Source organism: Stylophora pistillata, chromosome 1 (assembly GCF_964205215.1).
Source record: "Stylophora pistillata chromosome 1, jaStyPist1.2, whole genome shotgun sequence".
Taxonomy (NCBI): domain Eukaryota; kingdom Metazoa; phylum Cnidaria; class Anthozoa; order Scleractinia; family Pocilloporidae; genus Stylophora; species Stylophora pistillata.
Genome location: NC_142519.1, coordinates 19288817 through 19307241, shown reverse-complemented (window position 1 = coordinate 19307241; position 18425 = coordinate 19288817). Strand labels below are relative to the sequence as shown.

The 18425-nt window shown below is 36.6% G+C and overlaps 2 protein-coding genes across 3 annotated transcripts in view; one reads left to right on the top strand and one right to left on the bottom strand.

Moving 5' to 3' along the window:
* Window positions 1-18425, bottom strand: part of LOC111343021 (neuropeptide FF receptor 1) — a 25923-nt gene extending 7498 nt beyond the window's left edge. Inside the window, exons 1-2 of the mRNA XM_022950154.2 lie at window positions 18349-18425; window positions 14335-14384 (exon numbers count right to left, since the gene is read on the bottom strand). The gene's annotated coding sequence lies outside the window, so the exon portion shown is untranslated. The remainder of the gene's footprint in view (window positions 1-14334; window positions 14385-18348) is intronic.
* Window positions 5488-16202, top strand: LOC111343024 (QRFP-like peptide receptor). 2 transcript variants are annotated; one of them, XM_022950159.2, is made up of 5 exons: window positions 5488-5861; window positions 6090-7692; window positions 15235-15478; window positions 15794-16019; window positions 16111-16202. In XM_022950159.2, the coding sequence occupies exons 2-5, from the start codon at window positions 7017-7019 to the stop codon at window positions 16156-16158; spliced, it is 1194 nt and encodes a 397-aa protein (XP_022805894.2). In that variant the 5' UTR covers window positions 5488-5861; window positions 6090-7016; the 3' UTR covers window positions 16159-16202. The 2 variants fall into 2 exon arrangements, with proteins under 2 accessions (XP_022805894.2, XP_088598447.1); XM_088742321.1 differs by lacking the exon at window positions 5488-5861 and having other exon boundaries at window positions 5977-7692.

The following is an 18425-nucleotide window of genomic DNA, read 5'->3' as shown; positions in this document are numbered from 1 at the left end:
TAACACAAAAAATAAATTACAAACATTTCCTGAGCGTAAATACAATGAATACCACTGTGTTTACATTAATATATACTGAGGTTAAGATTATATGTTAACCTCATGAGTTACTGATCAGTTCGACAAACACGACTGATTGCCAAATTCAAACAGCGTTTACGGATCGAACTGAGGACATAATATGAGCCTGAGTTCTGACTGCGAATAAAAGAAGGATAATGATCCTGTTGTTTTCCGTTATCCAAAAGAGAGTTAATCCTTCTCTGTAGAGTTCTTACATTTCCAAAAGAAAAAAAAAATTACTATTATCAGCTATTCTTCGGGCGATGTTGAGAAAGCACTGTGTGACATAGAATGAAAGATGAGAGGACTGTTTAAATATATCTATTTTTCTACAAATAAAGCAAATATTAGCTTCTCTCCGTTTCCTATTTTAATCCCTTTGACCAGAGGTTTACTTTGAATAAAACTAGATGTCATCTGGAGGTTACTGATGATGAGGCTGACAAACGCGCCCAAGGAAAAATATAATAACGAGAAAGTGTTTTATATCTTAAATCAGAAGTGATGTAGTATTGCTGCTAAATGCAAGAGATGTATCTTTCAAATTATTCGTCAAATTAAAGGCGAGGTTTGAATAAAAATAGGGCCTTCGTTTTATTTTACCCTTCCGTGAATGATTAGATTTGAACGTGAAGAACATTTAGCATCTCACAATTATTCTCCTTTACCATATAAGGGGACTGGAACGGGCAAAATATATTGCACAATAGAAAAGGGCAAATATACGGTTGGAAACGGCAGCACTGAACGATCCAAACCTTGATTTACTTCCCCGATTTTAGGCCTAGCTTTCTTAAGCAACAACCTTCAAGTGCTTCAGATTTTTTATCGTGGTTTCGTTTGTGTTGTTGTCTTCTTTCAGGCACGCTACGACACTCAGACGACGCCGTGGAATGTATTTTTAAACCCAGAGGTAAAAAAAGAGTACTAGAAAACTAGATGAAAGTGGAGTAATAAATCTCTTATTTGATGGTTTAACATATAGTAAGAGCGAACATTTTGTTCAACGCCGGCCTTTTTCCTCGCCCAAATGAAACTGGGAAAAATACAATGCAGCTCGCAAAGATCCGCCCGGGTGAAAAGTTTATCCCTGGAATAAGGTGTATCTACAAGTATGCAATTGAAGTGATAAGAATTTGTCGATAGAGGGCAGTGACACACGATCCTTTGAGTGAAAACTTCCATCAACAGGTTAATTTGTTTCCATAGAACATTTACGCAACAGTCCTTACAACAAAGGCTTATTTCACACTTTCTTGATTCCTAACTATTCTTTTCATGACATTTTCCTGCTTAACAACAACAAAAAAAAAAAAAAAAAACAAAAAAGGGGAAATTCGGTGAGGCTGTATGGTGTAAAGTTTTCTTTCTAACGCCCGCTACTCAATTTTCACAAAAATAAATTAATTTGGATCGGAGCGAATGCGCACATATTTTGTTTTGACAGGGAGACAAACTTCACGTTTTTCTTCTAAATGTTTGAGTATTCTCAAGCAATTATTTTATAGCTAGATGCCATTTATCGTATATATGACAGACGATCGAAAGTTTTGTGAGAAAATTGCATTGTTTCATCTTAAAAAGATCGCTATCTAGGACTCAACTAACCAACAAAAAAATGAACGATGTAAATTAAATAAGACTTGGGTAGAGATTTATTTTCGTTGGGTAGTATAGATTCAGGATCAATTACGCTCCGCGGTCCGGTTTATTGCCCTTGTGAACAAATCTTGACCAGAATGAGTCATTCTAAATTAAGAAACGCACTGCCTATTTCACTTGGAATTGTTTACGTTTTAAGAATGTTCATATTTGATTTTCCTTCGGTGCACCCTTAAACCAGATTTAGCGTTTCTTCACCTGGTAGATCGTTTTGTCACATAATTGCCAAAGACATATTAGATTTCTGTACCTGACAGGAGGGTTCCTTAGTTTTAATTAAAATCACCAGCTGAGTCCAGATAACCCGACAACTGTGTGTCATAAAACAACACATCTTCGGCTGCCATGCAAATTAACAGCACAGGATTAATTGACAATTCAAGATCTTTCTCTTACGGATGTCAATTTGCCTAATGAAGTTGAACAGGATCCGAAAACAAATCTTTCATATCAACCGCAACCACATATTAAATAATCCGTTTTCTTCCTTTTCCTTTTTCTTTTTTTTTTTTTTTGATTGTTGTCATTATTTAACCACAACTTCGAATCGAAAAATTTCGGGGTTAACTTCTCGAAGTTATGAAGAGATTTCGAAAGAAAGAGAAGTTGTTTTACAGAAGGGACGCCTTCCTGTTGATAATAAATAAAAGTGGGGAATATGCCATACATAGCTAGCTGCAGGTTCTGAACCTTGATCAAACAACAGCTGGAACATTATCAAATTACGCGGTTTAATTCACCGAAAGACTTAAAATAAATTCAGGCGAGAAATCTAAGCCATAAATAACAACACAAAAATTACTTTTGAAAATAAAAGGAAAATGTTGAGAATTTATTTTATTCATTTTATCTTTCAGTCCACTCCTTAATCTGTTATGGTTTTAAATTAAATTCTGACAATTTCACCGGTTTAACGCTTCGAAAGTGATTACTTGAAAGCATGTCCTTCCTTTATTGACAGGGATATAAATAGTATTTATTATATGCAAGTAGGTTTTTATCACCTTCGAAGAAAAGTACCTTTCTTAATGATGGCAAAGTAAAATGAATTGCCAAAATAGATGGGCCTGGGTGACTCCATCGAGTTAGGCAGTATTTTTTTCGTAATTTATTCGTTCCTGTTTTAGAATGTCTAAAACGCGTCGTGGAGGCAGGATATTACTGTGACAAAGATCGAATCAATTTTATTCTATGTATATAAACATTTCGAGAACCAGTCGGAGGTTTCTTTGATTTGAATCATTGATAAAGTTTCACCCTGGATGATGTAGGTTACCCAGCAAAAGTTGGCAAGCTAAACCCAAACAAAAAGTAAACGTGTTTCAAATTAGTATTTGATATTAATTTTTAACCAGCATACCTAGCTGAGGGTCATTTCACGTAATGGCAAATTCATTCAGATACACCTAAAATGAAAAATCATTTTATATAGTGCGGCTGGTCAAGACATTTTCTAAAGTTTCGGGGTGAATAGCAGTTTGCAGTCAATGTTTGCCTGAGTGGAGCGCATAAAAAAGATCGTTGAATGTTATCCGTTGATGTTGTGCGCATGAAAGGGCAAGTTCAACATCATGAAATCGTTCTGATCTAAGAAAGGAAACCCATCAACTCTTGCTCGAGACGATAACACAGGATAGCTCTGAGTATCACGCCGTTCTTGAATCTTATCAATGTTACCTCGTGCTTGAATTAACATTTAATTCTCTTTTTCCCCTCTTAATCAGCACAATTCTGTCAAAACTGAACAGCACTTTAGAATACTCTTCTTCTCAAGGACCACTTGTTTTACAACGCCAGTCTCCTATTTAGCTGTAATCCGTCGAAGGTTGGGGCGGTTGTTTATACTTTGTCTACATAATTAAAATCTCAAAGTATCTTCTGCGGTAACTTGGTTTTTTGTAAAGACAATATCATACTGAGGAATAAAGTGAAATGTTTCAGTTTAATGTATGAATATCCTTTTTAGACTCTTTTCACAATACAACCGCTAGATAAATAATGTACGCAGGAAAAACATGATGCCACGAACAGATAAGTGAAATTGTTTTATACACTCACGGTCTGCAGATTACTGACTCCGTAAAATAAGTAAGAAATGAGTTAACATCACTAACAACGTTGTGCTCTCAAGAAAGTGCATTTGAAATATCTATTAAAAAGATCTACCAAAACCAAAAGCTTTTAAGGAGATTCAGCTCCTGGAAACAACAAAAAAAAAGTAGTCACGGAAGAGAAAAGTAATTTTGGATTGGTAATTTCCCCCAGGGTTTAAAAATCAAAAATTTCTCTGGAGTAAGCTCTATAATGACCGATTATTGTCAGAGCTTCATCCGGAAGGCCATATGGGTTGTAAAATTTCAAAGTGAGCTAAAAAAAGGAATTGATAATAAAAGAAGTAAAATAAATTTCTATTGGCATATTCTATTGGCAAAATTTCTACAAATCTACGCCTGGTGACTAAATTTTGGGGAATACGTCTTTGATAGAAGACATAACAAACGCCTATTTTAGCAGTTGAAGTCTATATTAGTTTAACTTTTAGGGCCGGTATTGTGTCGACTTGTCACTTAATCCCAAATCCTCCCCATTCCACAAATCTTCACTTTCCGGCAAAGAGCTCAAGCACTTTCAGTATAGTGTATTCAATTCAGTTAATTCTATTTAATCGGCAGAATATTGTTATGAAGTGCCGGAAGAGGCCATAAAATTAGACTCTAAATTCTGCATTTCCTCGGAAACGACAGGAAAGTCCTTTACAAAGTGTACGAGACGTTATTTTGTTTAGTCCGAGGTTGAAGAACGATACATAACTGTCATTTGCAAAATTCCTCGCATCGTCCACTAAGAAATGATTTTTTAGTAAGTCGACATCTGAATACAATCAGCAGGAGCTTTCAATTCTGTCAAATTTCATTAAATGTTTGCTTATTCTTTCGTGTGTCAACCATACATTTAGAGTAAAGAAAACCTTGAACAAAGTTAAGTATGTTTGATAGAAGAGGATTATTAAACCCAGTGTTTCCCTTTCCCTTTCTTTAACCTCAACGAAGCGCTTCAAATCATAAATAGAACTAGTAAAAAGCCATGTGTGTGAATGTGGTGTTTATTTTTATTTCCTAGAACCAATGCCGAAAAAATTCATTAGCAGTAGTAACTGTTTGCAGTTTGTTTGATGAAAAGGCGCCAATTGTGATTATTGTGTAGGTGCTCCATCATTCGGTTGAACAAAATTAAAAAAAGCTGTAAGCTGCATCTGATTGTCGGAACACTGAGACAAGGAAAAAATCTGCCGTCATCAGTTCATTTTGCCCATCAGAATTTGACATAAACCATGTCTGTTACTGCTATTTAGCTTCGATTTTATGTTAGAACGAGTAAAAAGTAAACGATTCAAAATGGGAAAGGTCTGAGAGATGACATCAATTGTTACTTTAAGAAAAGGTAACAGAAGGTTTAAAAACGACAAAGCTAGGATCTGCTTTCGGTGATGGGTTGAACCACAAGATAAAAAAAACAGCAAATTTTAAGGTCAACCGCCGAAGTTTGTTTACACATGATAAAGAAGACTGCATCTACCAATCCCACATGAGACTCAAAGTGGAAAAAATGTTTTAATTAAACTTTTCCACACTGAATGTGGAGCTGTAAAATGAAACTTCACGGCAGCCCGTCACAACAGTAACGATAATGAGAAGGGACTTTAAACAGCAGATCAGTTTGAATACTACCTAAACAAAAAGGACCCGGCAGCTGCTCAAAGCTCACTGTTAAAACTATCTGTAATGTTTACATTGAGTAGAAAGAGTAATATTCACCGGGGTGAGGAAATCAATTCATCATAAACTGTGCGCTCCCTTTCTTATCTTCCACGGACTCTAGTATATTGATAACCATTCGATCAGATAACCAAGTTATAAAAAGACATATTCACCTCCTATCGGCCACAAGTTTGCGGCTAATATAAGCTATCAGAAAAAAAACAACGCACACACATACATGGAAGCACACTTTGAAATTTGCGAAAGGAGAGTCAAACGTAACACTTATCAAGCTTAAGAAACAACGCTTTTGGAGGAGGTATGACAGGGGAGAGAGACTCCGAGTTTTCCTTTTACTTGTGTAAAACAAATTCAAAGGTAAGGCAAAAGTGAGTTCGCACATAACTCGACAGAAACCGCTATGGGGGCAAGAATGAATATTTTGTCTCCAAATGCAGGTGATGATAACTTGTCACTTAACGGTTGTCGAAAGTCTGTTTTTTGAAGAAGCCGCGCCGGTGTAGTATAAAATTACACTGTTTCTGGTGCGAATCAAAGACAACTAAATTGTTAATTGTTTCTTCCTTTTATTCCATTCACGGATAGCCAACGGATAGTTAAATGCAATGAGGCTCAGGATCTGGCGACAGAGTATTTGTATAGTACTGGCGCCTCGAGACTAATTTTGACTGCATACTCGTACATCACACGGGTCCGTAGATATTAATCACGCGTCACGTCGACACGGTTGGAAAATAGTCGCAAAATCTCAGAGGTTCGGCGACAAATTACTCCTAAAAGAGGAAGACAAACCTAGCAAAATTAGACTGAGGCGATTTAATTGAACAGAAAATTGCCTGCCTTTATTTGATGAGTGGACTCGCACAGGTTATCCGGTGGATAATGTTTAAAGACCTTGATGGACATGTCGACTGGTGCATCTGCCTTTACTAAATATCCAATTGAAAATTCATCAGATTTAGTCAGACAGAACATGGAAATTGGCTCTAAAGAACAGTAAAATTGGTTTCCTTGCGTTCATCATAGCTGCCTTAGTTTCGTTTGGACCAATCGCAGGCTGACTACTGACGTCAACTGATCGCGTTCACGGCGGTAAAGGCGACATTTGAAGCCTCTTTCCACAACTCCGTTAAATTTATAAGGGATCCGAACATCAAGACATCAAACCACCAATTTGAAAGCGGAACATTTTTTTCTGAAAGTAGATCCTTGCGTGCCTTCGTAATCTGACGGCTTCGACAAGTACTTCTGGTTTGCTATTGAGCGGGTTAGTCTTTACCAGTTAACGGCCAGTTGAAAGGCTACGGTTATAGCCGGGCATTATCATTTTTCGTCTCCGTTGCAGAATTCACCAGGAATATTAGCTTTGGGATACGGTTCTCGCTGGTACCTAATATTTCAAATAATAATTTAGTGGAGCCTACGGCGACTTAAAGAACAAAAACAAATGAAACTTTGAGAAAAGGAAATAACACCGTTCGATATCCCACAAGCCATTTTGTAGTCGTGACTATGACGGAATACTTCTCCCAAAACGGAAACTTCAGCAATGTGACCTCGACAATTCTACCGACATCACAGCATCAAGCTGCGCCCCACGATAAGCTTGCGTGGCCAAGAGTTGTATTTTATGGTGTAATAGGCATTGTTGGCAGCATAGGTAACGTTTTGGTCATATTAGCATATCGAAATCCTCGGATGCGAAGTGTCACCAATCTTTTCATAGCGAATTTGGGCGTTGCAGATCTGACTGTGACTCTCATAAACGTTCCCATCACAGTGACGTACTCAGTTCTACAGTACTGGCCATTTGGCGAGTTTCTTTGTAAAGCCATACCTTTCCTACTCGGTGTCTCACTCTTCTCCTCCGTCGGGACGTTGATAGCCATCGCGGCCGACCGATACCGAGCTATAGTCCATCCACTGCTTCCAAGAATTCGAACGCGACATGCAATCATGATCATTGCGGCAATTTGGATCGCCGCTTTCATTTATCCAATTCCGTTAATAATTTACCAACATTTTACAGAAGGTCGATGTGAAGAAAAATGGCCCACAGAAAAAGCGCAAAGGATCTTCACGGTTGTTGTGTTTGTGGCACTTTATCTGATACCACTGATCGCCATATCGGTACTGTATTTTTTAATTTGTCACAATCTTAACACTTCCCAATCTTCTACTCAGGAAGGTAAGTGCAAGGCGGCAAATTCCTGTTATTTCATAATGTATACCTGCGCCATTTCACTCGTCAAGTAACGGCAGATTTACGCGAGATGGGGCGAAAACAATTTTTTTTACAAATACAACGTAAATAATTTGTCGCTTTGAAAAGCCATAAATGCGGCGGCCTATTTCGGCGGGATCTGTTAACTTTTGCCTAAGTGTATACGGAATCTGCGCTTACTAATAGCAAAACGCGTAAATTGTGAATTATCAACATTACATTCACGCGTTTCGTTCTCAGCCGGATATATTTTGAAAAGTCCCTCCTGATAAGACCTTCTTTTTTTTCTTTAATCTGCTCATCGATTAAGTTAAAAAGGACGAATACAAACCCACATGAAAGTTTCAAGAATAGGTACAGCTCAAAAGAAAAAAGCGGGATTGTAAGCTAATTCATAAGTCCTGTTTGCTGTTTCTAATCTATAAACAAATACTCTAAAACCAAATTTGCATTAATGATAGTGGTTTTTTCCACTCATGTATCATACGAGGAAAATGTGACAGCTTCGATATCTTAAAAAAACAGCAGCTTTTAAAAATCTTAAATAGAGGTCCAAAAAAACGTGAAAGTAGCTTTCAAAATAATGAATGGGTTGAGGGATTACAGCCACAATATTTCTACTGAAACTATGACGAACCAGACCTGGCGTCTTAATTTTTTCGGGTAATGATGGATACAAGCATCTGTCGTCCTACAAAACTGAAAGAAAATGCCGCTTTCTTGAATGCAAAATCCCAAATATGTTTCTTTGAAATTGGGAATTGGATGCATGTTTTAAAACAGTCTCTTTGTAATACTCTGCGTAGTAATTCTTCTTTCACTAAAAGATGTAGATTTTAATCGACGAAGTCTGCTTCTCTGTAAGTATTTTAAGGAAAAAATATCTGAAGTAGCAGCTTGTCTATTTCCCTTGCTTCTCACTGTATGTCACTGCATTGTGATGGTTAAAAGAGGTAAAAGTAAATGAGTATGGATAAAAATTCAAAACATCGAAGTCAACAAAGCAATTTGCAGTGGTAACAAAAGAAGCAAAATATTTCCATAGCGGTCGAATTTTTTATGCATTTACGAAATTGAACAAAAACATCACTTACTGTCGATAATTCCCGAAAAAAACATTGTATTTTATGCAACCGGAATTCAATACGAAGGTGTTCACAGGTAAAATGTAGGCAACTGGATGAATAACAAGAATAAATAAATATACATATAGATAGCTTTCTTTATTAAAACTCCTGGTGATAAAATCTGCCAAAATGAGGACAACAATAGCCAAGTGTGCTCGAAGAAACACCTACAGGCACAATTTGGATTCTTCAGAATTTTCCCGAGCACAAAGCCGTCGAAAACAGAGATTAAGCTCACAATTATTCACATTAAGGGATTAATAAAGGCTTTTAATATAAAGACATTGTTGTCGTTTTTTTAGGATAGCCCCGATCTACTCCAGATAGATTTTTGTCAATTCTGCAAATGTAGGGGAATAATTCCCAGATGTAATGGGAAAAATTCCGTCGTGACCTTACCACTACACCCGTGTTAATTAGCTTTAAATAGTATAGCCATGTTTATAATGTAAAAGTTGCAAACTAAAAAGAGGTTAGAAACGAAAGTTGGCCCACATTTTTTTGAACATCACCATATATACAGAAAAAGTTTCCATTATTGCACGTACAAAGAAAATTCCCGATGGAAACTTTGAATGGAGCGGAAATTTTACGGATAAACATCGTGCTGTAGCCGCGTTGTTTATTTGAATGAGCTTTTTTAAATACATGAATACCTGCTGCGTGAAAAGGAACTCATGCTGTTCTTTCTTAAAAACGTAAAAATTGTCAGAATTAACAACATTACTGACATTGACTTATGGGTTTTAAAACCGATGCACGTTGCGCAATGAAGATGAAACAATCCATTCAGTCCATTTCTGATTACTTTGCGTTGAATCTTTAAAATTCGATTTGCTATTTTCAACAGACAAATCAAACTTTTAAGTTGTATAATACAACATTTACATCTGTCTGACCGTCTTTCTAATTCTCTGTCATTGACAAAATGAAAGGCTGTCGTTTGTGAATATTTAATTACTTTTCTTGTCCCTTGTAGATTACTAGGCGTCAAAAAGCGGATCAAAAAAGAAAAAGAGAAAAAAAAAAACATTCCATTGATTTCCGGACTAAAGAGACGTGAAACGGTGCCGTCGATTTAAGTCTACAAACAAGACTAAGCTACGATTCTGACTAAGAGACATGTTGACGTGTACTTCTTTTAATGGCAAAAATTTATAATACAATTTTAATTGGTGCCGACCATTACATGCGACCCTATTGAACTCGCAATTGTCTTGAGATATCGACAAGTGAATAGAATATTAATCAAGAAGAAACAGAGAAGTTCAGCGTAATTTTGTTGGAACCCTAGTTTATTTCTTCTCTTTTTGTTTTCTTTTGTCTTTTCTTTTTCGAGAAAAGAAAAGGACTGCGTAATCCCTGGACCTCCTTGGTTGTTAATTATTTGAGATTAATACTGAGTTGTGATAAAGGAAAAGAAATTATCTGCCTCGGAAGAGGAACATAAGTTGTTTGAAAACCCAATATTGATTGTTGACTTTATAGAATAATATTTGATCGCACTTGGGTAGAATCTTCTCCTGGTAGGGACTCTTGACACAATTGCTTAGCAAGGTACAATTTGTTTGAAAATACGTAAAAAGAAGTAAATTAATCTATTAATAGTAATTTGTAACAACGGCGACTTCCTCTTTCTACAATTTAAACGAAAAACCCATTTTACGTAAATTTGAACAAGATGAGAATCCTCAACAGTAACTGACTTAACAATTAGAATCACCAGCCTTTTTCCTCTTTTAATTTCTCTTTTTTGTTTTTTTTCTTTTTTCCGTTTTCTTTTCCGTTGCATTCATACATTTCTTAACTTAACATTTTTCCTAGGTTTTTTTATTTTACGTTACGAGCATTTCATGTCGACTTTTTGGGCTCAGACCTTAAAACAACGAAAGTTAACAGCTGGTGAATTTATAAGTACTAAGCCTGACAAAAAGGCAATATTAAACTCAATTCAAAACTCCTCGTGAAGCTGTCAAAATGTAAACATTTATTAAGGCCATTTGGGCCTTTTAGCTTCATCGTACATTATCTGGCAGTATCATGTGACCAACGCAAAGTGTTCCGAACAGGGCACCAGAAACATGACAATTGCAATTACTAATGCCTTTCACACCAGAAAAATTTATTTGCTTTTAAATAAATACCTTTGTCTTATTAGCCGATGAATTCATCACGATGTACAATTTTGGCGAGTCGTATTCTCAGTGTAGACTATTTTCTGGCTGCATGCTGAACGTTATGTGTCAAAGATCGGTTTGTTTTCATAATATAGTCATACAATTTAAGGACTTAACAATGTTCCTGTAATTAGGTAACCATTCGATCTCTCATAAAATTTTCCAGTAGTTTTTTTGTCCTCTTAAGACTTGGGTAAACAATTTACCATGTTTTAACTTTGGTGCGTATGATAATTTGGGAACATTCCTTGCGTTTACAAACTTAACCGAAAACCAATTAAAGAACTAAAAGTATTGATATTAAAATATGCCAAGATTACTTTTCTTCGCGGGCATAAGTTTTACTAAAGAGGAATAATTCATGTTCGCGCAGTTGTATCGATAAAGCTTTTTATTTGACTTAAATCGCCCCCTTTTCCGTCACACAAGAAGGAGCATCACGCGAGGCCTCCAACCACGCTGGGAATTCTGCACAAACTTAAAATTTAGAAGTCGAAATACGGTAGTCAAAAACGATATTGAAAGAAAAGCTTGTATTATTTTAATTTCTTGTCATTACAGTATGCTTTCGAAAACATCTCATTCGATAATCTCTCACTGCCGCGTGAGAAGGCTTTTACGATAAGACAAGGGAAAGTTTTTTTTTTTTTTTGTAGAAAACTCCCCTGGTGCTTCAATGAACACATTTCTCCACTGAAAGTACTTGATGAAGTATAGCAATAATGATAAATATATGTCCTCTGAATTTTTCAAGGGGTCTTTAGGTATGGATCTTTGTCATTGGATGCCACGCCCATCAAGAAATTGTTGCTAGGGGCAGAATTGCTTGAGCTAAAGAAAAATTCAGACTTCATTCAAATGTCTTTGATCACTAACTGTTTCATTTAAAAACCCAGGCCGTGTAAATATGTAAAATGAGTGTCAAAAAATTCATTGAAAGTATCGAAAATAAAGGATGACTTTCAGACTCTGGTTAGAACATGGTTGTGCTAAGAGTCCTAAGAGGGTAACAGTTAATGGACGTCCATTTTTAATTTTGAATTTGTGATTGATTGAGAGTGGGAAAAGCTTTTCTTTTTCTATTTTGCTTAAGGGTGCTCCAATGAAAGCTTAGCGGAATGGATTTGATGAAACTAGAACTTACTATGCCGTTATCTTATATTTAGGCTAAATTATCCTCGAGGTTATTCTCTTCACCTGTTCTAGTGTAGAACTAAAAGTAGCCCTGAATTGTTATGACATTTTAGAATATGGAGCATATCTTGAGCGAATTATAAAAAAAAAAAAAAAAAAAATAGAGAAATATAACATTGTAAGTTCGCAGCAGTAGTGATCGTAGTAAATATGTTGGTTAACAAAATCATCAATAATGATTCAACCAAAGAGGCCGTTGTCATAACGGAGTGTCAGTAACGAACATAGGGTGCAAACTGGGTTTAAAAAGATATTCAGATCAAAATTATGAATAATCAGTCATTTCTGTAAATTATTCAATTATGTTTCGAGGTGGCTGACCTCTCTACATTGTTTTTCTCTAATTCTTTTCCTGTAAAGCACACGCGCTTTAAAAAGCTCGAAAACGTTTAAATAAGAATCGATTGTCGAAATTTCTCTTTCATCATCAAACAATTTCAGGCTACTTCATAGACAAAATATATCTGTTTCCAACCATTACAATACTACACCACCCTTTATTCTAGCGTTATCTGTCTGTAAGTCTTGCTTATTTTGATCAACCCATTTTGTAGTAACGAATTTCAACCAACATATAAAACTTCAGTTACGTGTTTTCGGTTTCAAATCTGTATCTCAGGCTTAGAGCCAGTCTAATCTTGTAACAATTTAGGATAGCTCTGAACCTACAATACAATTAATACAATTTTTCAAGAATTTGTAAAAAAGTTGAATCCTTCATTATGATTACAATTTGATGATAAAAAATGGGGGGAGTCGCAAATTTGTTTAAGATTTGCAGGTGTATCAAGCTAAATTTTAAGGTGTCTAAAAAGGTAGAGTGATCGAAAGATGACTTTTTTTGAAAGAAATGACTGAGTTTTTGTCTTAATCCCATTTTCAAGAAAGCAAAACCAAAGGCGTGGCAGCAACCGTCCATCAACGAATTGGTGTTAAAAATATGCAAACTGTTTTGAACCAGCTCAATTCAATTTCTACTGATCGGTGGCGCAAGAACAAACTTTTCACCCAACCAAAGTAAAACCCACATGTAAATATGATCTAGGTAAACGAATAAAGGAAAAAGAATGAAGAACAAATAAGATTATGTACACAGTTGTAAAAATTCAAAGGCATCATCGAAAAGACACGCCTTCGATCATTGCCCCTACCTTATTTGTTTGGAACTTGAACTTAAACACGATTTTAAACGACTGCATTTAAACAGTTCTTTTTATCCAAATACGACTCCGTTATTTTTTTCAAGTCCGTTCAACAGATCTCTTCGGATGAAAACTTTTAATAAAGCTTAGGAAAAGAAGAATTGACCAATTCTTGTTTTCAATTTATTTAGAATACGTCATTTAGAAATATCAGTTCATATGTGACAGGTCCATTTCCTAAGGGCTACAGTGGTCGAGGTTATCGGCCAAATTTATCTTTAAAACATCTCGAGGACGTGCATGTTTCATTTTCAAACAATAAATAAGCAACCTAGTTGAAGTATGAAAGAAATTCATGACCGCGGTTAGAACTAAAAGCAAACAATCAGATGACAGTATCAGATGTGTTAATTCGGTGGGAAAATGAACTTACCCAACATGTGTCCGGGTAACGTGCTACGTGCTCGGACATGTGTCAAATAGTTGTTCCCCTTTGCCCAATCAAAATGGAAATTGTCTTCTCGCCAATTTAAAAATGAAATCTTGACATTCACCCAGCAGTTTCACACGATAATCAGCTTTCGTGTACTTCTTATCATCCCCGAACTTGAAAATCTCAAAGTTGACAAGTTTCAAGTATGAACAAAAAGGGCATACAGACTGTGTTTGACCCTCTATAACTCTATAGAGGAATAAAAGAACTGCATCGTACGAATAAATAATGTGTAGTATAATTGGATTACTGAAGTAACACGGCCCATCTGAGCATTGAATCTAACAAATAGGCCGTTTCAAAGCTTACACACAAGCGCACAAAGCCCGATCTTTGATAAGGGTCAAGTTATTTTAAGAATATTTATAGCGGTCCTTTTGGAATTCCAGGGCTTTCAACGAGATGTCAAATTCAGTTATCAAGATCACAACTTAAAAAAAAAGAAAGAAAAAAAAAGTAAACTGGACGCATACCTTTCGTACTTGTTGCTTTATTCAGGGTTCTCGAAGAGTGAGGAAGTATTCTGAAACGAAAATATGGAGACGTCGTTCATTACACGACAATAACAGAGGCAGTCAAACCTTACTTTCTAAATACGCTTTGCAAAGGCAGGGGAGCTGTCGCGAACCGATTAGCGACTGTGTCAAGGACTGGAACAACTTAAAATTATCACTTAGTTAAAACAGTTAAAATTTCCTAAAGAATTATGTGAGACAATTAAAATATTTTCAACAAAGAAATTAAGACTATTTCTTCATGGGTCTAACAACTCGAATACTTTAATACTGTTTTTTTTTTTTGTTTTATTTTGTTTTGTTAGAAGAAACTTGAAGAAATTTGATCGATTAGGAGGCTTCACATTCTCGCGCTTTTTTAGACAATAAAATAAGTAGCGATGTTGGAGTCTGGAAATGTTATTCCTTTCCGATGGTTCGGGCTATTAAGACCAGGTTTATACACCGAATGCAAATATGGCGTCCAATTTGAATTGCCATTGTTCTGGACTTACTAGCCTCGTCTTCACGTGGAAAACACAAAAGGGTTATTACATGTGTGAGAGGCTAGTGAGTCCAAAACAATGGCAACTCAAATTGGTCGCCATATTTGCATTCGGTGTATTGCACTTAGCATTCCAGATTGGCTATACACAGTACTTAAGTGCAGTAATAAATTATGAGGTCAGTTTCAGCTAATCTTTGAAAAAAGGGAAAAAAAACAGCAATAAAAAACAATGGATTGATTTGCATTGCTTTTTATTTCTGTTGTGTCTTTTTCCTGTACAACTCCATAAAACGTATTAATTGAATGGTCAACGACCCCAGTCATGAGATTTCTCTTAAATGCTGTATATATTCCTATCATATATTCCGTAGGAGCTCGCCGAGCGAGGAAAAGTGTCATTCGTATGCTAGTTGTTGTGGTAGTTCTATTCACCGTCTGCTGGCTTCCATACCACGTAATGATGATATACGATAACTTTGGTGGACAAATGACAGTCACCGTCTTTCAGTTGATAATGTTCAGCATGTGGTTAAGTTTTGCCAACAGTTGCTGTAACCCCATCGTTTACGCTGTATTGAACCGCAACTATCGGAAAGAGTTCGCTAGACTATTGAGGTATGCATCAAAGAATACGGAGAAAAACAATTATATGGAACTTCTCCACCTTTAGTCTCAATTATCGCTGTTTCCACGAGTCGAGAAGAGCGTGGGCTCATTTCTTGATCAGCGGCTGATCATCATGCCCCCTAAAATTTACACCCTCACACTCACATGTCACTAAAGAACCAAAAGCAAAAAAATAAAACCTCTAAAATGACAAAGGAAGGTAAAGAGCAGCTTTTGGTTTGAAAGTACGTCTTTTTATCACAAAAAGTGGCGGTTGGATTCTTGCTTCTACACAACGCAAATTTCTCCTGTCTTTCTCTTTAGGTGTCAAGCACTTAAAGCCTACAGGAACTCTGACTCGCAATATGGTAAGGACAGACGATTTTCTTCGGAAACAAAAACAAGTTATAAGATAACAAAGCTATCTCTGAAGAGAAAGAATATTGTCAACGAAGATCTTTCAATGGAAAATAAAGCCATGGCCAATAGCGTTCAAGGAAACAGCTCGAGCGGCAACTCAAGCCAAGGCGCCAGAGAAGAAAAACTACCGGTATGTTCTGAGACAAGAATGTGATCACTAGTAAAATTATTCTCGCTAATGACAACACTTCTCGGGATAACTGCTGTTTTTTTGATCGTAGAAAAAACAAAGGAGCAAGGTGAAGAAGACTAAACCTATTATGATTTAAAATCCATGCATGATAACAATAAAGCTGCAAGTAAAGATAATGTATATCATCGTCTACGTAAGACATTGGAGCGCGGTTTTCCTGTATTGCTGAGTTTTATCGTCAAGCTTAAATCGCACTGCGAACCAAAGCGATACAATAAGGGAAAAAAAAACGTCCATCAGTGCCCCACGACGTTTCCTTGTAATCCTATCTGGATAATCAAGTTCTGGCCTGACACGGATCTCCAGTCTGCCTTTCAGAGGGGGTGCGATTTTGTCGCCCAGTCAAACACTAATTTATGAACTCACTGCATGAAGTAGTTAACAAGAAATTGAGAAAGTTTAGATAATGGTCTTCATTGACATCAGCTGATGCTGGAAATTAGCTGAATGCGACGATACAGGTAATGAAAAAGCAATCGCCGTCTGACACTTCAACCTGAACACACAACCTGAAATATCAACGGGTAATCTACTATCTTCTAGCGATTACGAAGTCGACTCACGGTACTCAGTGTCTGATCACAGAAGATTATTATGCGAACTGTGGCGGATCCTAGAAAAAGCTTGAAACATTTTTTGCAAATACCCTTTTTCCTCGAATAAGCGCCCGGGCGCTTATTTAAACTTCGGCTAAACGGAAGGGGGGAGGGGCAGGGAGGAGGGGGGAGGGGCAGGGAGGAGAGGGGAGGGAGGAGGGGGAGGGGGAGGGGGAGGGGGAGGGAGGAGGGGGGCTTATTTGAAGGAGGGTGCTTAATTCGTTTATTTTAAAATATTTCCTTTCAGCAGAAAACAGAGACACAATAATTACAACATTATCTACGATGACATAAGTCAAAATCAATATCTTCCGTTTGTTTAATTAAACAAGGGGGAAAGACGTATTTGGTTAAAATAAGCCAAGACGCACGGCGAGGCGACAAATGCAGTTGGAAGTTACAAAGTGAAGCACGTGAATTGCACTGACAATTGAAAGCTTGTTGGTCATATTTCTATCATTTAAATGCATTTCTTACAAACTGTTTTCCGCAAACGCATCCCAAAAGGACAAAAATTAAAAGGACAGATAACGCACATTAAGAAACTCTGCAATCACTTGGAGATAGAATCAACTAGAAGAGAAAAATTAACGCAAAAGAAAGCTATTCACCTCGACTGATTCCGCTGTAGTTAATGGTTAAAAAGTTATAAATAAATTGGCAATATAAACGCACATTAAGAAACTCTGCAACCACTTTGAAATAGAAATAACTGGAAGGGAAAAAATAACGGAAAGGAAACTACTCGCCTGTACTGATTCCACTGTAGTTGAAGGTTAAAACGTTAGAAATAAATCGGCAATATAAACAGGACAGGCTTTTTTTGCATCCCGAAGGTGAGGGAGGGGAGGAGAGGGGGCATTTTGGCCTAAGAAGTGGGCGCTTATTCAGGGGAGGGTGCTTATTCGAGGAAATACAAAAGAATTCAGCTCCGAACTGAAAGATGCAAGCAACTCACTGTATGCAAGCAGTTAGCATTCCGAAATTTCATAGTAATGCTATTCCAAGTTTACATGGTAGAAAGTGAAGGAAATGGACTATGAGTGTCATGTGAAGTTTTGTCTAAATATCACATGCATTTCTCCCCTTCAAATATGGACAAATCTTCCACATACTTTCTAAGCTGTGAAGTATGACCACTGTTTAAGAACCCTCTAGATAGAGTTTTAAAATAACAAGTTACGTAAACATTTAAATCAAATAATGAATATTTGACGCGACCTCGTAGAAGCTCAGATTTCAACAGTGTACCATTTAAGTTGAACAGTGTTCATAAGTGTTAAATACACTCTATTGTACATGTCAAAGTGAAGTTCTTATTGTATAACAGCAATATGAGGCTGGTTATAATTAACGCTACGTCTAATTTGCATGAACTGGACACGCTTTCTTCCTTTCCACCGTTTTTGCAAACTGAATGTGGAAATCTTTATACTTCCAGTAAATGGGGGATATTTTTTCATTCTTTTATCCCTTGGATATATTCAAGAATAAGGGAAAAAGTAAGGACAACAGGACAAGTTAAGCGAAATGAGTGTTACATTTTGCACACGTGGTTGTAATTCACATGGAATTCTTATCTGAACGTACTGGCTGAGCTCTAGAATTTGACACTGGATATACTTCACCAAGATCTTAAATCAATAGAGATCGGAATAAATTAACCTTACCTTGTACGAGTGTGCTTTTCTTGTTATTGTTGAAATGAAGAAAACAGTACAGGCCGGCCATTTTGAATTTTATAAAC